Consider the following 24531-nt stretch of genomic DNA (forward strand, 5'->3'; position numbering starts at 1 on the left):
TGTGTCTGTATAGACTAGTTGTTACTATATCATCTGTCTGTGTCTGTATAGACTAGTTGTTACTATATCAGCTGTCTGTGTCTCTATAGACTAGTTGTTACTATATCAGCTGTCTGTGTCTGTATAGACTAGTTGTTACTATATCAGCTGTCTGTGTCTGTGTACACCAGTTGTTACTATATCAGCTGTCTGTGTCTGTATAGACCAGTTGTTACTATATCAGCTGTCTGTGTCTGTATAGACTAGTTGTTACTATATCAGCTGTCTGTGTCTCTATAGACTAGTTGTTACTATATCAGCTGTCTGTGTCTCTATAGACTAGTTGTTACTATATCAGCTGTCTGTGTCTGTATAGACCAGTTGTTACTATATCAGCTGTCTGTGTCTCTATAGACTAGTTGTTACTATATCAGCTGTCTGTGTCTGTATAGACTAGTTGTTACTATATCAGCTGTCTGTGTCTGTATAGACCAGTTGTTACTATATCAGCTGTCTGTGTCTGTATAGACCAGTTGTTACTATATCAGCTGTCTGTGTCTGTATAGACCAGTTGTTACTATATCAGCTGTCTGTGTCTGTATAGACCAGTTGTTACTATATCAGCTGTCTGTGTCTGTATAGACTAGTTGTTACTATATCAGCTGTCTGTGTCTGTATAGACCAGTTGTTACTATATCAGCTGTCTGTGTCTGTATAGACCAGTTGTTACTATATCAGCTGTCTGTGTCTGTATAGACCAGTTGTTACTATATCAGCTGTCTGTGTCTGTATAGACCAGTTGTTACTAAATCAGCTGTCTGTGTCTGTATAGACCAGTTGTTACTATATCAGCTGTATGTGTCTGTATAGACTAGTTGTTACTATATCATCTGTCTGTATAGACTAGTTGTTACTATATCAGCTGGCTGTGTCTGTATAGACCAGTTGTTACTATATCATCTGTCTGTATAGACTAGTTGTTACTATATCAGCTGTCTGTGTCTGTATAGACCAGTTGTTACTATATCAGCTGGCTGTGTCTGTATAGACTAGTTGTTACTATATCATCTGTCTGTATAGACTAGTTGTTACTATATCAGCTGTCTGTGTCTGTATAGACTAGTTGTTACTATATCATCTGTCTGTATAGACTAGTTGTTACTATATCAGCTGTCTGTGTCTGTATAGACTAGTTGTTACTATATCATCTGTCTGTATAGACTAGTTGTTACTATATCATCTGTCTGTATAGACCAGTTGTTACTATATCAGCTGGCTGTGTCTGTATAGACTAGTTGTTACTATATCATCTGTCTGTATAGACTAGTTGTTACTATATCATCTGTCTGTATAGACTAGTTGTTACTATATCATCTGTCTGTATAGACTAGTTGTTACTATATCATCTGTCTGTGTCTGTATAGACTAGTTGTTACTATATCAGCTGTCTGTGTCTGTATAGACTAGTTGTTACTATATCATCTGTCTGTATAGACTAGTTGTTACTATATCATCTGTCTGTATAGACTAGTTGTTACTATATCATCTGTCTGTATAGACCAGTTGTTACTATATCAGCTGGCTGTGTCTGTATAGACTAGTTGTTACTATATCATCTGTCTGTATAGACTAGTTGTTACTATATCATCTGTCTGTATAGACTAGTTGTTACTATATCATCTGTCTGTATAGACTAGTTGTTACTATATCATCTGTCTGTATAGACTAGTTGTTACTATATCATCTGTCTGTATAGACTAGTTGTTACTATATCATCTGTCTGTATAGACTAGTTGTTACTATATCATCTGTCTGTATAGACTAGTTGTTACTATATCAGCTGTCTGTGTCTGTATAGACTAGTTGTTACTATATCAGCTGTCTGTGTCTGTATAGACTAGTTGTTACTATATCAGCTGTCTGTGTCTGTATAGACCAGTTGTTACTATATCAGCTGTATGTGTCTGTATAGACTAGTTGTTACTATATCATCTGTCTGTATAGACTAGTTGTTACTATATCAGCTGTCTGTGTCTGTATAGACTAGTTGTTACTATATCAGCTGTCTGTGTCTGTATAGACCAGTTGTTACTATATCAGCTGTATGTGTCTGTATAGACTAGTTGTTACTATATCATCTGTCTGTATAGACTAGTTGTTACTATATCAGCTGGCTGTATAGACTAGTTGTTACTATATCAGCTGTATGTGTCTGTATAGACTAGTTGTTACTATATCAGCTGGCTGTATAGACTAGTTGTTACTATATCATCTGTCTGTATAGACCAGTTGTTACTATATCATCTGTCTGTATAGACTAGTTGTTACTATATCATCTGTCTGTATAGACTAGTTGTTACTATATCATCTGTCTGTATAGACTAGTTGTTACTATATCATCTGTCTGTATAGACTAGTTGTTACTATATCATCTGTCTGTATAGACTAGTTGTTACTATATCATCTGTCTGTATAGACTAGTTGTTACTATATCATCTGATGCAGGAGGGGAACGAACCTTATCGTTCAAAGACTGAGGTCGTTCGTGGGGGTTTTGAGTTGTGGCAACATGCTGACTAAACAGGGTTGTGTGTGTGTGTGTGTGTGTGTGTGTGTGTGTGTGTTTGTAGGCAGATGGGCCTGCCACTCAATCTCAACATAATCACAACTCTTGTCACTTTGGAATGGTCTTAAATTCCAAATCGTATTTGGACAAACCTTTGTTACCTACGTGGGCAAAGCGTTGACCTCGGTCTGCACTGGTTTGTCTGTCCGTCTGTCTGTCTGCACTGGTCTGTCTGTCTGTCTGTCTGTCTGTCTGTCTGTCTGTCTGTCTGTCTGTCTGTCTGTCTGTCTGTCTGTCTGTGTCTGTCTGTGTCTGTCTGTCTGCACTGGTCTGTCTGTCTGTCTGTCTGTCTGTCTGTGTCTGTCTGTGTCTGTCTGTCTGCACTGGTCTGTCTGTCTGTCTGTCTGTCTGTCTGTCTGTCTGTCTGTCTGTCTGTCTGTCTGTCTGTCTGTCTGTCTGTCTGTCTGTCTGTCTGTCTGTCTGTCTGTGTTTGTTTGCGTGTGTGTGTGTGTGTGTACATACCGTAGACCAGAACGGTGGCGGGGGAGCTCCGGCGTCGAGCCACAATGTTCTTGGCCACGCAGGTGTAGTTGGCCGTGTCCGCCAGCCTGGCCTGTTTGATGATCAGATTACGGTCTGCAGTCACCAAGAAGTTGGGCTCGTTTACCGGGTCGATCACATGCTCGTTCCTCTGCCACTCCACCTGAAAATAACAGACCTGGAAGCTTCAAATAAACTGTGTGTTTTCATGTTTTCACAACCAGGGACAGACAGAGGGACGTCCCTGTCCCCGTCCCCTGCCCTGACGATGATGGGTCCACTGGTGAGATGACATTATTACAGACACAGACAGGGGGAAGGTATTCAGTAAATCATTTCAGAGGTAGATAAACATTGTGGTGTCTAGACGGATGTAGCTGCGTCTTTGTCTGTCAGGTTATGTCCAGTCTAATCCCTGTGAGAGTAGCTATGTCTCTGTCTGTCAGGTTATGTCCAGTCTAATCCCTGTGAGAGTAGCTATGTCTCTGTCTGTAAGGTTATGTCCAGTCTAATCCCTGTGAGAGTAGCTATGTCTCTGTCTGTAAGGTTATGTCCAGTCTAATCCCTGTGAGAGTAGCTATGTCTCTGTCTGTAAGGTTATGTCCAGTCTAATCCCTGTGAGAGTAGCTATGTCTCTGTCTGTAAAGTTATGTCCAGTCTAATTCCTGTGAGAGTAGCTATGTCTCTGTCTGTAAAGTTATGTCTCTGTCTGTAAGGTTATGTAGTCTTATCCCTGTGAGAGTAGTTGTGTCTCTGTCTGAAAGGTTATGTCCAGTCTAATTCCTGTGAGAGTAGCTATGTCTCTGTCTGTAAGGTTATGTCTCTGTCTGTAAGGATATGTCCAGTCTAATCCCTGTGAGAGTAGTTGTGTCTCTGTCTGTAAGGTTATGTATCTGTCTGTAAAGTTATGTCCAGTCTAATCCCTGTGAGAATAGCTATGTCTCTGTCTGTACGGTTATGTCCAGTCTAATCCCTGTGAGAGTAGCTATGTCTCTGTCTGTAAGGTTATGTCCAGTCTAATCCCTGTGAGAGTAGCTGTGTCTCTGTCTGAAAGGTTATGTCCAGTCTAATCCCTGTGAGAGTAGCTGTGTCTCTGTCTGAAAGGTTATGTCCAGTCTAATCCCTGTGAGAGTAGCTGTGTCTCTGTCTGTACGGTTATGTCCAGTCTAATCCCTGTGAGAGTAGCTATGTCTCTGTCTGTAAGGTTATGTCCAGTCTAATCCCTGTGAGAGTAGCTATGTCTCTGTCTGTAAGGTTATGTCCAGTCTAATTCCTGTGAGAGTAGCTATGTCTCTGTCTGTAAGGTTATGTCCAGTCTAATCCCTGTGAGAGTAGCTATGTCTCTGTCTGTAAGGTTATGTCCAGTCTAATTCCTGTGAGAGTAGCTATGTCTCTGTCTGTAAGGTTATGTCCAGTCTAATCCCTGTGAGAGTAGCTATGTCTCTGTCTGTAAGGTTATGTCCAGTCTAATCCCTGTGAGAATAGCTATGTCTCTGTCTGTAAGGTTATGTCCAGTCTAATTCCTGTGAGAGTAGCTATGTCTCTGTCTGTAAGGTTATGTCCAGTCTAATCCCTGTGAGAGTAGTTAGTCCAGTTTGGATTTCACTGAGGGATCCCTTCTCCAAGTAGCTAGTAGAATTGCTGTTGCTAGTGCCGTGGTAATTTCCTGTATTACTAAATAAGGAGTTTACAAACCACACACAACTCAGATTTCTTTTTTAAACTTCATATTTTAATAATATGAGCTTCACCATAGCCCTTTGACTCGCAGATAAATTCAGTGTCTATAAACGAATTCTGAGAGTTTCAACATAATGGCAACTGAGATATTTTATTTCAAAGATCCACCCTCTAGAAGACATGACAAACCACAGATAATAGGAACTGTTCACAAAGAAAGACTTTTACTTGAGAGAGGAGTATCCCATAGCCAGACAGCATTCTCTATAAATTATCGTTCAGACAAGGTTCTAATCTCGTTCTTGGTACTTCATATTACAAAAACATTACCTCATCCAATGGCATATATCAATTGTCAATTCTAGATACATCCATCTCAAATACAATCCACCCCTGGACAAGCTCTCTGAGAGGAGTGAGCCTCTAGGTCATATACTAGGTCAAGATAAGTTTCAACATCAGAGGGGACATACAATGGTTCCAGACACTGCCACACTCCTCCCCCCAATGGGAAAAGTAGCGAGTGACTGGAGTACAGACATGGTGGAGCCCTTCACATGGTTTAACAGATAGCCTCACATAGGAAGACAATCCTGACCTCTCCCCTCTCTGGGCCCCAAGAGACTTTTCCCACATTAGCATATTTATGAAAGTAGATAAAACATCTTATTTATCAATGTTACCTAACTAATTCTGATTCAGCCACGACACGATAGAGAAGCTAGCATCTCTCCTGTTCCTCTGCAGTTCCTGTGACTTGACAAACTATATTTTCTAGATGTTTCTCTGCTACACGCTACTGTCCATGTGCTGCGATCCCTCGAACTACCTTCGACTAGCTCTGGTCTTATTGCTGTTGTGATGGTATCTGAACCTGGATGGATTGTTTTTCACCCGTGTTATGTCACTGCTGTTGGACCACACGTGCGACTGCCCTGGTAGAGGATAACCTTGCTGTTACATTCTGTCCTCTGGTTAGCTAGCTAGCTAGCTGGTGTCATGTTGTTGTTGTGAACTCTATTGGATTGGCTCTAACAACCATAATGCTCTATGCTGTTGTTGTTTCTTCTGTTGCTCTATTCCATGTATACGGTGCATTCGGAAAGTATTCAGACCCTCTTCACTTCTTCCACATTTTGTTACGTTACAGCCTTATTCTAAAAAAATAAAAAAATCCTACACACAATGCCCGATAATGACAAAGCAAAAACATATATATATTTTTAATTTTAGCAAATGTAAAAAAAAATATAAACAGAATTACATAAGTATTCAGGCCCTTTGCTATGAGACTTGAAATTGAGCTCAGGTGCATCCTGTTTCCATTGATCATCCTTGAGATGTTGCTACAACTTGATTGGAGTCCACCTGTGGCAAATTCAATTGATTGGACATGATTTGGAAAGGCACACACACCTGTCTATATAAGGTCCCACATTTGACAGTGCATGTCAGAGCAAAAAAACGAGCCAGAAGGACAACCATCTCTGCAGCACTCCACCAATCAGGCCTTTATAGTCGAGTGGCCAGATGGAAGCCACTCCTCAGTAAAAGGCACATGACAGCCCGCCTGGAGTTTGCCAAAAAAAGTGCCTAAAGGACTCTCAGACCGTGAGAAACAAGATTGTGGAAAAAGTCAAAGGGTCTGAATAATTTCCAAATGCACTGTGGGGCCCCAGTTAAACCAGGGCCCATCATAGCACTATGTAGGGAATAGAGTGCCATTTAGGAGACAGCCTCTTACTATCCCTGTGCTGTCCAACAACAATCTGTACTACTACTGGTCCCTACACTGTCCCACAAACAGTGGTCCTTACTCTGTCCCAAAGACTCTATAGCTAGCTATTCTGCTACTGGTCCCTACTCTGTCCCAAAGACTGTATAGCTAGCTATTCTGCTACTGGTCCCTACTCTGTCCCAAAGACTGTATAGCTAGCTATTCTGCTATTGGTCCATACGCTGTCCATAGCCAGCTATTCTTCCACTGGTCTGTGGTGTGTGAATAGCTATCCTAGCTTCTTCTGCTGGTACAATTTATTATGTAGTTAGTCCCTGCTCTGTCAGAGTAGCTAGCTGTTCCATGTAGTTAGTCCCTGCTCTGTCAGAGTAGCTAGTTGTTCCATGTAGTTAGTCCCTGCTCTGTCAGAGTAGCTAGCTGTTCCATGTAATTAGTCCCTGCTCGGTCAGAGTAGCTAGCTGTTCCATGTAGTTAGTCACTGCTCTGTCAGAGTAGCTAGCTGTTCCATTTTGTTAGTCCCTGCTCTGTCAGAGTAGTTAGCTGTTCCATGTAGTTTGTCCCTGCTCTGTCAGAGTAGCTAGCTGTTCCATGTAGTTAGTCCCTGCTCTGTCGGAGTAGCTAGTTGTTCCATGTAGTTAGTCCCTGCTCTGTCAGAGTAGCTAGTTGTTCCATGTAGTTACCCCCTGCTCTGTCAGAGTAGCTAGCTGTTCCATGTAGTTAGTCCCTGCTCTGTCAGAGTAGCTAGTTGTTCCATGTAGTTAGTCCCTGCTCTGTCAGAGTAGCTAGCTGTTCCATGTAGTTAGTCCCTGCTCTGTCAGAGTAGCTAGTTGTTCCATGTAGTTAGTCCCTGCTCTGTCAGAGTAGCTAGTTGTTCCATGTAGTTAGTCCCTGCTCTGTCAGAGTAGCTAGCTGTTCCATGTAGTTAGTCCCTGCTCTTTCAGAGTAGCTAGCTGTTCCATGTAGTTAGTCACTGCTCTGTCAGAGTAGTTAGCTGTTCCATGTAGTTTGTCCCTGCTCTGTCAGAGTAGCTAGCTGTTTCATGTAGTTAGTCCCTGCTCTGTCAGAGTAGCTAGTTGTTCCATGTAGTTAGTCCCTGCTCTGTCAGAGTAGCTAGCTGTTCCATGTAGTTAGTCCCTGCTCTGTCAGAGTAGATAGTTGTTCCATATAGTTAGTCCCTGCTCTGTCAGAGTAGCTAGTTGTTACATGTAGTTAGTCCCTGCTCTGTCAGAGTAGCTAGCTGTTCCATGTAGTTAGTCCCTGCTCTGTCAGAGTAGATAGTTGTTCCATGTAGTTAGTCCCTGCTCTGTCAGAGTAGCTAGTTGTTACATGTAGTTAGTCCCTGCTCTGTCAGAGTAGCTAGTTGTTCCATGTAGTTAGTCCCTGCTCTGTCAGAGTAGCTAGTTGTTCCATGTAGTTAGTCTCTGCTTTGTCAGAGTAGCCAGCTGTTCCATGTAGTTAGTCCCTAATCTATCAGAGTAACTAGCTGTCCCATGTAGTTAGTCCCTGCTCTGTCAGAGTAGCTAGCTGTTCCATGTAGTTAGTCCCTGCTCTGTCAGAGTAGCTAGCTGTTCCATGTAGTTAGTTCCTGCTCTGTCAGAGTAGCTAGCTGTCCCATGTAGTTAGTCCCTGCTCTGTCAGAGTAGCTAGGTGTTCCATGTAGTTAGTCCCTGCTCTGTCAGAGTAGCTAGCTGTTCCATGTAGTTAGTCCCTGCTCTATCAGAGTAACTAGCTGTCCCATGTAGTTAGTCCCTGCTCTGTCAGAGTAGCTAGCTGTCCCATGTAGTTAGTCCCTGCTCTGTCAGAGTAGCTAGCTGTTGCATGTAGTTAGTCCCTGCTCTTTCAGAGTGGACAAACTCAACATGATGGCTGCCAAGAGAGCAGATACAATATAGTATAGTTTGTTGTGGTGAAGAGTGATACAGGGAGGGATGTAGATGTGTGGGTGATGCAGGGAGGGGTAGAGGAGATGTGTGGGTGATGTGTGGGTGGTGCCGGGAGGGAGGTAGAGGAGATGTGTGGGTGATGTGTGGGTGGTGCCGGGAGGGAGGTAGAGGACATGTGTGGGTGATGTGTGGGTGGTGCCGGGAGGGAGGTAGAGGAGATGTGTGGGTGATGCAGGGAGGGAGGTAGATGAGATGTGTGGGTGATGCAGGGAGGGGGGTAGATGAGATGTGTGGGTGATGCAGGGAGGGAGGTAGAGAAGATGTGTGGGTGATGTGTGGGTGATGCAGGGAAGGGGGTAGAGGAGATGTGTGGGTGATGCAGGGAGGGAGGTAGAGGAGATGTGTGGGTGATGAAGGGAGGGGGGTAGAGGAGATGTGTGGGTGATGCAGGGAGGGAGGTAGAGGAGATGTGTGGGTGATGAAGGGGGGGGGGTAGAGGAGATGTGTGGGTGATGCAGGGCGGGGGGTAGAGGAGATGTGTGGGTGATGCAGGGAGGGAGGTAGAGAAGATGTGTGGGTGATGTGTGGGTGATGCAGGGAAGGGGGTAGAGGAGATGTGTGGGTGATGCAGGGAGGGAGGTAGAGGAGATGTGTGGGTGATGAAGGGGGGGGGGTAGAGGAGATGTGTGGGTGATGCAGGGCGGGGGGTAGAGGAGATGTGTGGGTGATCGAGAAAGAAGGAAGGCAGGGAGTTGGTGTTGAACCAGAGGAATATTTTATTGCTGTTGTTATTTGGGGCAGTTAGCGTTAGCATCACACTGTGGGGGGAGCTGGCTGCGACAGATGTGCTGTATGTGGCTGAGAGAGAGAGAGAGAGAGAGAGAGAGAGAGAGAGAGAGAGAGAGACAGATACAGAGACAGAGACAGAGACAGAGACGCAGAGAGAGAAAGAGAATGAGAGAGAAGGAAGAGGGAGAGAAAGTCTGAGATGAAAAAAGAGCGCAAGAGAGGTAGCGGCCAGCTAACAGACATGAGTGTGTAGAGCCTGCAAACATGCCAGAGCAGAACTAAGGCCTGAGAGCCAGCCATGAGAACCAGCCCTGAGAACCAGCCCTGAGACCCAGACCTGAGAACCAGCCCCGAGAACCAGCCCCGAGAGACAGCCCTGAGAACCAGCCCTGAGAACCAGCCCTGAGAGTCAGCCCTGAGAACCATCCCTGAGAGACAGCCCTGAGAACCAGCCCTGAGAGACAGCCCTGAGAACCAGCCCTGAGAACCAGCCCTGAGAGACAGCCCTGAGAGACAGCCCTGAGAACCAGCCCTGAGAACCAGCCCTAAGAGACAGCCCTGAGAATCAGTCCTGAGAGTCAGCCCTGCGAACCAGCCCTGAGAACCAGCCCTGAGAACCAGCCCTGAGAGACAGCCCTGAGAATCAGTCCTGAGAGTCAGCCCTGAGAACCAGCCCTGAGAGACAGCCCTGAGAGATGGGATTCTACGCTGTCATGAACTGCCTCCCTCCCTCTGATGAAAAAATGATCAGTAATCAATAAGATATAATAATTAGAGATATAATTGTTGCAAAGCAGGGGCGTCTCTATCATGCCTTGAAGAGGAGGGTGAAGCTTATTGGAAGGCAGGGGCCTCTCTATCACACTTTGAAGAAGAGTGTGAAGCTTATTGGAAGGCAGGGGCCTCTCTATCACACTTTGAAGAAGAGGGTGAAGCTTATTGGAAGGCAGGGGCCTCTCTATCACACTTTGAAGAACAGGGTGAAGCTTATTGGAAGGCAGGGGCCTCTCTATCACACTTTGAAGAAGAGGGTGAAGCTTATTGGAAGGCAGGGGCCTCTCTATCACACTTTGAAGAGGATTATGAAGCCGGCCCACAGACACTGATCTAAGGTTTGGTTGTAAATTTCCAGTGTAACTTTATGTTTGAAGTGCTTCGAAGTGCTTCGAGGGGGAGTGAGCAAGTTTACATTTCGGGTATAAACGTAAAGAATCGGACCACAGTCCAACGTCTCTTATCTCTAACCTCACCTCAGCTGCTGGTACGCCCTCTGGAGGATGACAGCGTAACAACACTTCCTGGTTCAACGAGACTTCCTTCCCAATTGGTTCCTCCTCAAAGTTCTTCCTCAGGTCTGAAAAAGGTGGGAAAACATGAAAATCATTACAACATGAAATAAACTGTTTTATTTAAGATTTATATATATATATATCCATTGAGGTCAGAATACCTCTTCTATAAGTGACCTGGAACATGTAAAACAAACCCCGCCCCCATCAAAACACAACAACAACAACAAAAATCATGAGAAACATGAAACAGCTGCATAAGGCTCCTGGCAGTCATAGAACATGTCTTTCTGTTGAGACAAGGCAGTTAGCTGCTAAACTGCTCCAAGGGCGTGGCAAATACACTACTTTACCAAGAGTGGACACCCGCTCATCGAACACCTATATTTTAAAATCATTGGCATTAATACGGAGTTGCCCCCCCCCCCCTTTGCTGCTATAACAGCCTCCACTCTTCTGGGAAGGCTTTCCACTAGATGTTGGAACATTGCTGCTATAACAGCCTCCGCTCTTCTGGGAAGGCTTTCCACTAGATGTTGGAACATTGCTGCTATAACAGCCTCCACTCTTCTGGGAAGGCTTTCCACTAGATGTTGGAACATTGCTGCTATAACAGCCTCCACTCTTCTGGGAAGGCTTTCCACTAGATGTTGGAACATTGCTGCTATAACGGCCTCCACTCTTCTGGGAAGGCTTTCCACTAGATGTTGGAACATTGCTGCTATAACAGCCTCCACTCTTCTGGGAAGGCTTTCCACTAGATGTTGGAACATTGCTGCTATAACAGCCTCCACTCTTCTGGGAAGGCTTTCCACTAGATGTTGGAACATTGCTGCTATAACTGCCTCTCTCTTCTGGGAAGGCTTTCCACTAGATGTTGGAACATTGCTGCTATAACAGCCTCTCTCTTCTGGGAAGGCTTTCCACTAGATGTAGGAACATTGCTGCTATAACAGCCTCCACTCTTCTGGGAAGGCTTTCCACTAGATGTTGGAACATTGCTGCTATAACAGCCTCCACTCTTCTGGGAAGGCTTTCCACTAGATGATGGAACATTGCTGCTATAACAGCCTCCACTCTTCTGGGAAGGCTTTCCACTAGATGTTGGAACATTGCTGTGAGGACTTGCTTCCATTCAGCCACAAGAGCATTTGTGAGGTCGGGTACTGATGTTGGGGGTGATGAGGCCTGTCTCGCATTCGGCGTTCCGATTCATCCCAAAGGTGTTCAATGGGGTTGAGGTCAGGGCTCTCTGCAGGCCAGTCAAGTTCTTCCACACCGAACTTGACAAACCATTTCTGTATGTACTTCGCTTTGTGCACGGGGGCATTGTCATGCTGAAACAGGAAAGGGCCTTCCCCAAACTGTTCCCACAAAGTTGGAGGAACAGAATCATCTAGAATTTCCTTTAAAGTACAAAAGGGAAACTAAATATGGGTTGTATTTACAATGGTGTTTGTTCTTCACTGGTTGCCCTTGGGGCAACAGGTCACACATCTTGCTATTTCACCCAGTAGATATGGGAGTTTATCAAAATTGGATTTGTTTTCGAATTCTTTGTGGATCTCTCTCTCTCTGTCTCTCTCTCTCTCTTTCTCTCTCTGTCTCTCTCTGTCTCTCTCTGTCTCTCTCTATGTCTGTCTGTCTGTCTGTCTCTCTCTCTCTCTCTCTCTCTCTGTGTCTCTCTCTGTCTCTCTCTCTCTCCGTGTCTCTCTCCGTGTCTCTCTCCGTGTCTCTCTCTCTCTCTCTCTCTCTCTCTCTCTGAGAAGGATCGATAACACACCATGTGGCTGCATTACACCCTGCCTGGCTGGTTTAGGATGGTGTGTGTGTGTGTGTGTGTGTGTGTGTGTGTGTGTGTGTGTGTGTGTGTGTGTGTCTAGGCATCAACAGAAACCAATCACATTACCACCCTGCAGAGAGGGCTTGGAGCGGACACATTAACACTGAGGTTGTGTCCTAAACTGCACCCTATTCCCTATGAAGTGCACTGTGCTCTGTTCGAAAGTAGTGCACTATATAGGGCATATGGTGTCATGTGGGACACCGCCAAGACCTCCAACTTGCTTGTCTGCCTGAGAGGCTGTCTGCCTGAGAGGCTGTCTGCCTGGGAGGCTGTCTGTCTGGGAGGCTGTCTGTCTGGGAGGCTGTCTGCCTGAGAGGTTGTCTGTCTGGGAGGCTGTCTGCCTGAGAGGTTGTCTGCCTGGGAGGCTGTCTGCCTGGGAGGCTGTCTGCCTGAGAGGCTGTCTGCCTGGGAGGCTGTCTTCCTGGGAGGCTGTCTGCTTGAGAGGCTGTCTGCCTGGGAGGCTGTCTGCCTGAGAAGCTTCTTTTCTGTCTGCCTGGGAGACTGTCTGCCTGAGAGGCTTCTTTTCTGTCTGCCTGGGAGGCTGTCTGCCTGAGAGGCTGTCTGCCTGAGAGGCTTCTTTTCTGCCTGCCTGGGAGGCTTCTTGTCTGCCTGCCTGTCTGCCTGCCTGTCTGTCTGCCTGTCTGCCTGTCTACCTGCCTGTCTACCTGCCTGCCTGCCTGTCTGCCTGCCTGTCTGTCTGCCTGTCTACCTGCCTGTCTACCTGCCTGTCTACCTGCCTGTCTGCCTGTCTACCTGCCTGTCTACCTGCCTGCCTGCCTGTCTGCCTGCCTGTCTGTCTGCCTGTCTACCTGCCTGTCTACCTGCCTGTCTACCCGCCTGTCTGCCTGTCTACCTGCCTGTCTACCTGCCAGTCTACCTGTCTGCCTGTCTGTCTGCCTGGGGCTCCACATTACAACCTCTCCATCCAGCTGAAGACCCTCTGGATTGACGTATATTGAGGAAGGAACATGTGGAAATGTGGTGATGGTTTAAGTTTGAAGGGATTCCAAAAAAGTCATTTTGGGAATGTGCTCGAGGGTTTAGGTCTCAGTGAAGGTTATTATTATGGTTCATTAAACCTCCTCCAGTAGGTTATTGGGTTGAGATATCCATGATGGTATTGACCTCCAGTTGTGACTCACAATGTGTTACTATCCTCATGTCCCTCTCTCTCTCTCTCTCTCTCTCTTTCTCTCTAAGGGTATGTCTATTACCATCCTGTCTCTCTCTCTCTCTAAGGGTAGGTCTAATACCCTCCTCTCTCTCTCTCTCTGTGAGGGTTAATCTGCTACCCTCCTATCTCTCTCTCTGTGAGGCTCAATCTGTTCACCCCCTGTTGCTCTCTATAAGGGAATGTCTGTCCCTCCCGTCTCTCTCTCTCTCTGTGAGGATACGGTCCTCTCTGTTCTGTTCCTCTCTGGTCTGTTCTGTTCCTCTCTGTTCTGTTCTGTTCCTCTCTGGTCTGTTCTGTTCCTCTCTGTTCTGTTCTGTTCCTCTCTGTTCTGTTCTGTTCCTCTCTGGTCTGTTCTGTTCCTCTCTGGTCTGTTCTGTTCCTCTCTGTTCTGTTCTGTTCCTCTCTGGTCTGTTCTGTTCCTCTCTGGTCTGTTCTGTTCCTCTCTGGTCTGTTCTGTTCCTCTCTGGTCTGTTATGTTCCTCTCTGTTCTGTTCTGTTCCTCTCTGGTCTGTTCTGTTCCTCTCTGGTCTGTTCTGTTCCTCTCTGGTCTGTTCTGTTCCTCTCTGTTCTGTTCTGTTCCTCTCTGTTCTGTTCTGTTCCTCTCTGGTCTGTTCTGTTCCTCTCTGGTCTGTTCTGTTCCTCTCTGGTCTGTTCTGTTCCTCTCTGGTCTGTTCTGTTCCTCTCTGGTCTGTTCTGTTTGGAATAATGCATAGTTTTGTATTTAAGGCCTTTATTGGCACAGGAAACATACGTTAACATTGCCAAAGCAAAGGGTTTATAAAATTAACAGAAGAGAAATAAATAATAAACAGTAAACATTACACTCACACAGGTTCCACAATAATAAAGACATTTCAAATGGCATATTATACACTGCTCAAAACAATAAAGGGAACACTGAAATAATGTATAGTATATAGCTATGTAGCCATGTATATTGTATATAGCTATGTAGCCATGTATATAGCTATGTATCCATGTATATAGCTATGTAGCCATGTATATTGTATATAGCCATGTATATAGCTATATAGCCATGTATATAGCTATGTAGCCATGTTTATAGCTATGTGGCCATGAATATAGCTATGTAGCCATGTATATTGTATGTAGCTATGTAGCCATGTATATTGTATATAGCTATGTAGCCATGTATATAGCTATGTAGCCATGTATATAGCTATGTAGCCATGTATATTGTATATAGCTATTTAGCCATGTATATTGTATATAGCCATGTATATAGCTATGTAGCCATGTATATTGTATATAGCCATGTATATAGCTATGTAGCCATGTATATTGTATATAGCTATGTAGCCATGTATATTGTATATAGCTATGTAGCCATGTATATTGTATATAGCTATGTAGCCATGTATATTGTATATAGCTATGTAGCCATGTATATTGTATATAGCTATGTAGCCATGTATATTGTATATAGCTATGTAGCCATGTATATTGTATATAGCCATGTATATAGCTATGTAGCCATGTATGTTGTATATAGCCATGTATATAGCTATGTAGCCATGTATATAGCTATGTAGCCATGTATATTGTATATAGCCATGTATATAGCTATGTAGCCATGTATGTTGTATATAGCTATGTAGCCATGTATGTTGTATATAGCTATGTAGCCATGTATATTGTATATAGCTATGTAGCCATGTATATTGTATATAGCTATGTAGCCATGTATATTGTATATAGCTATGTAGCCATGTATATTGTATATAGCTATGTAGCCATGTATATTGTATATAGCCATGTATATAGCTATGTAGCCATGTATGTTGTATATAGCCATGTATATAGCTATGTAGCCATGTATATAGCTATGTAGCCATGTATATTGTATATAGCCATGTATATAGCTATGTAGCCATGTATGTTGTATATAGCTATGTAGCCATGTATGTTGTATATAGCTATGTAGCCATGTATATTGTATATAGCTATGTAGCCATGTATATAGCTATGTAGCCATGTATATAGCTATGTAGCCATGTATATTGTATATAGCCATGTATATAGCTATGTAGCCATGTATGTTGTATATAGCTATGTAGCCATGTATATTGTATATAGCCATGTATATAGCTATGTAGCCATGTATATAGCTATGTTGCCATGTATATTGTATATAGCTATGTAGCCATGTATATAGCTATATAGCCATGTATATAGCTATGTAGCCATGTATATAGCTATATAGCCATGTATATAGCTATGTAGCCATGTTTATAGCTATGTGGCCATGTATGTAGCTATGTAGCCATGTATATTGTATATAGCTATGTTACATGTTTATAGCTATGTAGCCATGTATATTGTATATAGCTATGTAGCCATGTATATTGTATATAGCTATGTAGCCATGTATATAGCTATGTAGCCATGTATATTGTATATAGCTATGTAGCCATGTATATTGTATATAGCTATGTAGCCATGTATATTGTATATAGCTATGTAGCCATGTATATTGTATATAGCTATGTAGCCATGTATATTGTATATAGCTATGTAGCCATGTATATAGCTATATAGCCATGTATATAGCTATGTAGCCATGTATATAGCTATATAGCCATGTATATAGCTATGTAGCCATGTTTATAGCTATGTGGCCATGTATATAGCTATGTAGCCATGTATATTGTATATAGCTATGTTACATGTTTATAGCTATGTAGCCATGTATATAGCTACGTAGCCATGTATATTGTATATAGCTATGTAGCCATGTATATTGTATATAGCTATGTAGCCATGTATATAGCTACGTAGCCATGTATATTGTATATAGCTATGTAGCCATGTATATTGTATATAGCTATGTAGCCATGTATATTGTATATAGCTATGTAGCCATGTATATAGCTACGTAGCCATGTATATTGTATATAGCTATGTAGCCATGTATATAGCTACGTAGCCATGTATATTGTATATATCTATGTAGCCATGTATATTGTATATAGCTATGTAGCCATGTATATTGTATATAGCTATGTAGCCATGTATATTGTATATAGCTATGTAGCCATGTATATTGTATATAGCTATGTAGCCATGTATATAACTATGTAGCCATGTATATTGTATATAGCTATGTAGCCATGTATATTGTATATAGCTATGTAGCCATGTATATAACTACGTAGCCATGTATATTGTATATAGCTATGTAGCCATGTATATTGTATATAGCTATGTAGCCATGTATATTGTATATAGCTATGTAGCCATGTATATAGCTATGTAGCCATGTATATTGTATATAGCTATGTAGCCATGTATATTGTATATAGCTATGTAGCCATGTATATTGTATATAGCTATGTAGCCATGTATGTTGTATATAGCTATGTAGCCATGTATATAGCTAAGTAGCCATGTATATTGTATATAGCTATGTAGCCATGTATATAGCTACGTAGCCATGTATATTGTATATAGCTATGTAGCCATGTATATTGTATATAGCTATGTAGCCATGTATGTTGTATATAGCTATGTAGCCATGTATATAGCTATGTAGCCATGTATATTGTATATAGCTATGTAGCCATGTATATTGTATATAGCTATGTAGCCATGTATATTGTATATAGCTATGTAGCCATGTATATAGCTATGTAGCCATGTATATTGTATATAGCTATGTAGCCATGTATATTGTATATAGCTATGTAGCCATGTATATTGTATATAGCCATGTATATTGTAAATAGCTATGTAGCCATGTAGCCAGCTATGTAGCCATGTATATAGCTATGTAGCCATGTATATTGTATATAGCTATGTAGCCATGTATATTGTATATAGCCATGTATATAGCTATGTAGCCATGTATGTAGCCATGTATATAGCTATGTAGCCATGTATATTGTATATAGCTATGTAGCCATGTATATTGTATATAGCTATGTAGCCATGTATATAGCTATGTAGCCATGTATATTGTATATAGCTATGTAGCCATGTATATTGTATATAGCTATGTAGCCATGTATATTGTATATAGCTATGTAGCCATGTATATTGTATATAGCCATGTATATTGTATATAGCTATGTAGCCATGTATATAGCTATGTAGCCATGTATATAGCTATGTAGCCATGTATATTGTATATAGCTATGTAGCCATGTATATAGCTATGTAGCCATGTATATTGTATATAGCTATGTAGCCATGTATATTGTATATAGCTATGTAGCCATGTATATAGCTACGTAGCCATGTATATTGTATATAGCTATGTAGCCATGTATATTGTATATAGCTATGTAGCCATGTATATTGTATATAGCTATGTAGCCATGTATATAGCTATGTAGCCATGTATATTGTATATAGCTATGTAGCCATGTATATTGTATATAGCTATGTAGCCATGTATATTGTATATAGCTATGTAACCATGTATATAGCTACGTAGCCATGTATATTGTATATAGCTATGTAGCCATGTATATAGCTACGTAGCCATGTATATTGTATATAGCTATGTAGCCATGTATATTGTATATAGCTATGTAGCCATGTATATTGTATATAGCTATGTAGCCATGTATATAGCTATGTAGCCATGTATATTGTATATAGCTATGTAGCCATGTATATTGTATATAGCTATGTAGCCATGTATATTGTATATAGCTATGTAGCCATGTATATTGTATATAGCCATGTATATTGTATATAGCTATGTAGCCATGTATATAGCTATGTAGCCATGTATATAGCTATGTAGCCATGTATATTGTATATAGCCATGTATATAGCTATGTAGCCATGTATATAGCCATGTATATTGTATATAGCTATGTAGCCATGTATATTGTATATAGCCATGTATATAGCTATGTAGCCATGTGTATTGTATATAGCCATGTATATAGCTATGTAGCCATTTTTATTTTTATTTTACCTTTATTTAACCAGGCAAGTCAGTTAAGAACAAATTCTTATTTTCAATGACGGCCTGGGAACAGTGGGTTAACAGTGGGTTAACAGATTTGTACCTTGTCAGCTCGGGGGTTTGAACTCGCAACCTTCCGGTTACTAGTCCAACGCTCTAACCACTAGGCTACCCTGCCGCCCAAATACATGTATATTGTATATAGCTATGTAGCCATGTATATTGTATATAGCTATGTAGCCATGTATATAGCTATGTAGCCATGTATATAGCTATGTAGCCATGTATATTGTATATAGCTATGTAGCCATGTATATTGTATATAGCCATGTATATAGCTATGTAGCCATGTATATAGCCATGTATATTGTATATAGCTATGTAGCCATGTATATTGTATATAGCCATGTATATAGCTATGTAGCCATGTATATTGTATATAGCTATGTAGCCATGTATATTGTATATATCCTTGCACAAAGGTGGAGGTAGCTGTCCTGCTGCTGGGTTGTTGCCCTCCTACGGCCTCCTCTACGTCTCCTGATGTACTGGCCTGTCTCCTGGTAGCGCCTCCATGCTCTGGACACTACGCTGACAGACACAGCAAACCTTCTTGCCACAGCTCGCATTGATGTGCCATCCTGGATGAGCTGCACTACCTGAGCCACTTGTGTGGGTTGTAGACTCCGTCTCATGCTACCACTAGAGTGAAATCACCGCCAACATTCAAAAGTGACCAAAACATCAGCCAGGAAGCATAGGAACTGAGAAGTGGTCTGTGGTCACCACCTGCAGAACCACTCCTTTATTGGGGGATGTCTTGCTAATTGCCTATAATTTCCACCTGTTGTCTATTCCATTTGCACAACAGCATGTGAAATTTATTGTCAATCAGTGTTGCTTCCTACGTGGACAGTTCGATTTCACAGAAGTGTGATTGACTTGGAGTTACATTGTGTTGTTTAAGTGTTCCATTTATTTTTTTGAGCAGTGTATATATATATATATATATATATATATATACAGTTTTGTAACGATGTGCAAATAGTTAAAGTACAAAAGGTAAAATAAATAAACATAAATATGGGTTGAAGTTATAATGATCTTTGTTCTTCACTGGTTGCCCTTTTCTTGTGGCAACACATATTGTTGCTGTGATGTCACACGGTGGAATTTCACCCAGTAGATATGGGAGTTAATCAAACTTGGATTTGTTTTCAAATTCTTTGTGGATCTGTGTAATCTGAGGGAAATTTGTGTCTCCAATATGTTCATACATTTGGCAGAAGGTTAGGAAGTGCAGCTCAGTTTCCACCTCATTTTGTGGGCAGTGAGCACATAGCTTGTCTTCTCTTGAGAGCCAGATCTGCCTACGGTGGCCTTTCTCAATTGCAAGGCCATGCTCACTGAGTCTGTACATAGTCAAAGCTTTCCTTAAGTTTGGGTCAGTCACAGTGGACAGGTATTCTGCCGCTGTGTACTCTCTGTTTAGGGCCAAACAGCATTCTCGTTTAATCAGTTTCTTTGTTAATTCTTTCCAATGTGTCAAGTAATTGTGTTTTTGTTTTTCTAATGATTTGGTCTAATTGTGTTGCTGTCCTGGGGCTCTGTGGGGTGTGTTTGTGTTTGTGAACAGAGCCCCAGGAGTAGTTTGCTTAGGGGACTCTTCTCCAGGTTCATCTCTCTGTAAGTGATGGCTTTATTATGGGAGGTTTGGGAATCGCTTCCTTTTAGGTGGTTGTAGAATTTAAGGTCTCTTTTCTGGATTTTGATAATTAGTGGGTATCGGCCTAATTCTGCTCTGCATGCATTATTTGGTGTTCTACGTTGTACACAGAGGACATTTTTGCAGAATTCTGCATGCAGAGTCTCGATTTGGTGTTTGTCACATTTTGTGAATTCATGGTTGGTGAGCAGAACCCATAGCTCACAACCATGAAGGGCAATGGGCTCTATGACTGATTCAAGTATTTTTAGCCAGATCCTAATTGGTATGTCAAATTTTATGTTCCTTTTGATGGCATAGAAGGCCCTTCTTGCCTTGTCTCTCAGATCGTTTACAGCTCTGTGGAAGTTACCTGTGGATCTGATGTTTAGGCATAGATATGTATAGTTGTTTGTGTGTTCCAGGGCAACAGTGTCTAGATGGAATTTGTATTTGTGTTGTCTTGGCAGCTGGACCTTTTTTGGAGCACCATTATTTTGATCTTACTGAGATTTACTGTCAGGGCCCAAGTCCATCAGTTTGTATAGCAGACCCTCATGTCAAATTGAGTCAAAAGAGTTTTTGAAGTCAACAAAGCATGAGAAGACTTTGCCTTTGTTTTGGTTTGTTTCTTTGTGTTTCTTTGGGTGTGCAGGGTGAATATGTGGTCTGTTATATGATAATTTGGTAAAAGGTCCTGTAGTTCATTCAATGTAATTGGAGAATTCAGTGGGTTCTGCGAGTCTTTAATAGTTGATTCAAAAATGTGGATTTGATCATGTATATGGTTTTGCTGTTTGTTCTTTGTTATAGAGCCGAAAAGATTGGAGAAGTGGTTTACCCATACATCTCCATTTTGGATAGATAATTCTTCGTGTTGTTGTTTATTTAGTGTTTTCCAATTTTCCCAGAAGGGGTTAGATTCTATGGATTCTTCAGTTACATTGAGCTGATATCTGACGTGCTGTTCCTTCTTTTTCCGTAGTGTATTTCTGTATTGTTTTAGTGACTGACCATAGTGAAGGCGTAGACTCAGGTTTTCTGGGTCTTTATGTTTTTGGTTGGATAGGTTTCTCAAAATCTTTCTTAGGTTTTTGCATTCTTCATTCAACCATTTGTCATTGTTGTTCATTTTCTTAGGTTGTCTGCTTGAAATGTTTTGATAGGGAAGCTGAGAGGTCAAATATACTGTTTAGGTTTTCTGCTGCCAAGTTTACACCTTCACTATTACAGTGGAATGTTTTGTCTGGGAAGTTGTCTCAAGGGGAATTAATTTGTTGTTGCCTAATTGTTTTTTGGTAGATTTCCACACTAGTTTCCTTCCATCTATAGCATTTCTTAATAATATTCAGTTCCTTTGGCTTTGATGCCTCATGATTGAGGATTGCTCTGTTCAAGTAGACTGTGATTTTACACTGATCTGATAGGGGTGTCGGTGGACTGACTGTGAACACTCTGAGAGACTCTGGGTTGAGGTCAGTGATAAAGTAGTCCACAGTACTACTTCAAAGCAATGAGCTGTAAGTGTACCTACCATAGGAGTTTCCTCGTAGTCTACTATTGACTTTGTACAGACCCAGCGAGCGTAGAAGTTGTGACCCATTTTTGTTGGTGGTTTTGTCATAGTTATGTCTTATTTGTAAGGGAATACTGTCACCCAATGTATTTGATGGAGTCTGGGTTCCTGCTCTTTTTCCTGCTCAGACCGTGTATTTTACAGGATTTGATAGTAACCGATTTGTGTTGTTCTCCATTACTGTAGGTGTGAGCAGAGCATGGTGAGCATCTGATTGATATACATACCTCTTAGGTTGCAGGTTGGGGTTTAGGGGGGTGTATTAGTGGGGGTTGGGCCTGTTGCTCTGTTCACAGCCTGGGCATATGTACAGCTGTCACTCTCTCTCCCTCCCCGTCTCTCTCCCTCCCTCTCTCTCTCTCCCTCTCTCTCCCTCCAGGTTAATCTCCAGGTTCATCTCTCATCACTTGCTCACTTTTGTTCTCCCTCTCTCTCTCCCTCTCCCCCCTCTCTCTCTCCCCCCCACTCTCTACCTCTCGCTCTCTCTCTCTCTCTCACTCGCTCTCTCCCCCCCCTCTCTATCTCTCTCTCCCTCCCTCTCCCTCTCCCCTCTCTGTCTCGCTCTCTCTCCCCCCCCTCTCTCTCTCCCTCCCTCTCTCTCTCTCTCTCTCTCTCCCTCACTCTCGTTCTCTCTCTCTCCCTCCCTCTCTCTCTTTCTCCCTCTCTCTCTCTCTCTGTCTCTCTCTCTCTGTCTCTCTCTGTCTCTCTCTGTCTCTCTCTCTCTCTCTCTCCCCCTCTCTCTCTCTCTCCCCCTCTCTCTCTGTCCCCCCCCCTCTCTCTCTCTCTCTCGCTCTCTCTCTCTCACTCTCTCTCTCTCTCTCTCTCTCTCTCTCTCTCGCTCTCTCTCCCCCTTTCTCTCTCTCTCTCCCTCCCTCTCTCTCTCTCTGTCTCTGTCTCTCTCTCTCTGTCTCTCTCTCTCTCTCTCTCTCTCTATCATATCCCTAGGCAGATTTGGCACTGCCTCACACTGCTAAATCTCCAGTCTGTTTTTATTCTCATCATAGATGTCATTGCTGATATATATATATATATATATATATATATATATATACTGATCTTGCGAAAGTATTCGGCCCCCTTGAACTTTGCGACCTTTTGCCACATTTCAGGCTTCAAACATAAAGATATAAAACTGTATTTTTTTGTGAAGAATCAACAACAAGTGCGACACAATCATGAAGTGGAACGACATTTATTGGATATTTCAAACTTTTTTAACAAATCAAAAACTGAAAAATTGGGCGTGCAAAATTATTCAGCCCCTTTACTTTCAGTGCAGCAAACTCTCTCCAGAAGTTCAGTGAGGATCTCTGAATGATCCAATGTTGACCTAAATGACTAATGAGGATAAATACAATCCACCTGTGTGTAATCAAGTCTCCGTATAAATGCACCTGCACTGTGATAGTCTCAGAGGTCCGTTAAAAGCGCAGAGAGCATCATGAAGAACAAGGAACACATCAGGCAGGTCCGAGATACTGTTGTGAAGAAGTTTAAAGCCGGATTTGGAGACAAAAAGATTTTCCAAGCTTTAAACATCCCAAGGAGCACTGTGCAAGCGAAAATATTGAAATGGAAGGAGTATCAGACCACTGCAAATCTACCAAGACCTGGCCGTCCCTCTAAACTTTCAGCTCATACAAGGAGAAGACTGATCAGAGATGCAGCCAAGAGGCCCATGATCACTCTGGATGAACTGCAGAGATCTACAGATGAGGTGGGAGACTCTGTCCATAGGACAACAATCAGTCGTATATTGCACAAATCTGGCCTTTATGGAAGAGTGGCAAGAAGAAAGCCATTTCTTAAAGATATCCATAAAAAGTGTAGTTTAAAGTTTGCCACAAGCCACCTGGGAGACACACCAAACATGTGGAAGAAGGTGTTCTGGTCAGATGAAACCAAAATTGAACTTTTTGGCAACAATGCAAAACGTTATGTTTGGTGTAAAAGCAACACAGCTGAACACACCATCCCCACTGTCAAACATGGTGGTGGCAGCATCATGGTTTGGGCCTGCTTTTCTTTAGCAGGGACAGGGAAGATGGTTAAAATTGATGGGAAGATGGATGGAGCCAAATACAGGACCATTCTGGAAGAAAACCTGATGGAGTCTGCAAAAGACCTGAGACTGGGACGGAGATTTATCTTCCAACAAGACAATGATCCAAAACATAAAGCAAAATCTACAATGGAATGGTTCAAAAATAAACATATCCAGGTGTTAAAATGGCCAAGTCAAAGTCCAGACCTGAATCCAATCGAGAATCTGTGGAAAGAACTGAAAACTGCTGTTCACAAATGCTCTCCATTCAACCTCACTGAGCTCGAGCTGTTTTGCAAGGAGGAATGGGAAAAAATGTCAGTCTCTCGATGTGCAAAACTGATAGAGACATACCCCAAGCGACTTACAGCTGTAATCACAGCAAAAGGTGGCGCTACAAAGTATTAACTTAAGGGGGCTGAATAATTTTGCACGCCCAATTTTTCAGTTTTTGATTTGTTAAAAAAGTTTGAAATATCCAATAAATGTCGTTCCACTTCATGATTGTGTCCCACTTGTTGTTGATTCTTCACAAACAAATACAGTTTTATATCTTTATGTTTGAAGCCTGAAATGTGGCAAAAGGTCGCAAAGTTCAAGGGGGGCGAATACTTTCGCAAGGCACTGTATATATATATATATATATATATATATATATATATATATACTCTGGTGTAGATCATTATGTATGGATGCATCCCAAAAGGCATCCTATTCCTTATGTAGTGCACTACGTTTGACCAAGGCCCATAGGGATCTGCACAAGTGTAGTGCACTAAATAG

The 24531-nt window shown here is 42.2% G+C and overlaps 1 protein-coding gene and 1 long non-coding RNA gene across 2 annotated transcripts in view; one reads left to right on the top strand and one right to left on the bottom strand.

Annotated features, from left to right (window-relative positions):
• LOC149978368 (uncharacterized) overlaps positions 1-24531 on the top strand; it is a 639609-nt gene that overhangs the window by 87204 nt on the left and 527874 nt on the right. The gene's annotated exons all lie outside the window — the stretch shown is intronic.
• The window catches only part of LOC149978370 (netrin receptor unc-5 homolog), a 41625-nt gene that overhangs the window by 11608 nt on the left and 5486 nt on the right, over positions 1-24531 (bottom strand). Inside the window, exons 2-3 of the mRNA XM_090198027.1 lie at positions 10426-10529; positions 3068-3248 (exon numbers count right to left, since the gene is read on the bottom strand). Of these exons, the coding sequence (XP_090054153.1) occupies positions 3068-3248; positions 10426-10529 (285 nt within the window). The remainder of the gene's footprint in view (positions 1-3067; positions 3249-10425; positions 10530-24531) is intronic.

This window comes from Oncorhynchus mykiss, chromosome 14 (assembly GCF_057628025.1).
Source record: "Oncorhynchus mykiss isolate SJ-2025 chromosome 14, ASM5762802v1, whole genome shotgun sequence".
Taxonomy (NCBI): domain Eukaryota; kingdom Metazoa; phylum Chordata; class Actinopteri; order Salmoniformes; family Salmonidae; genus Oncorhynchus; species Oncorhynchus mykiss.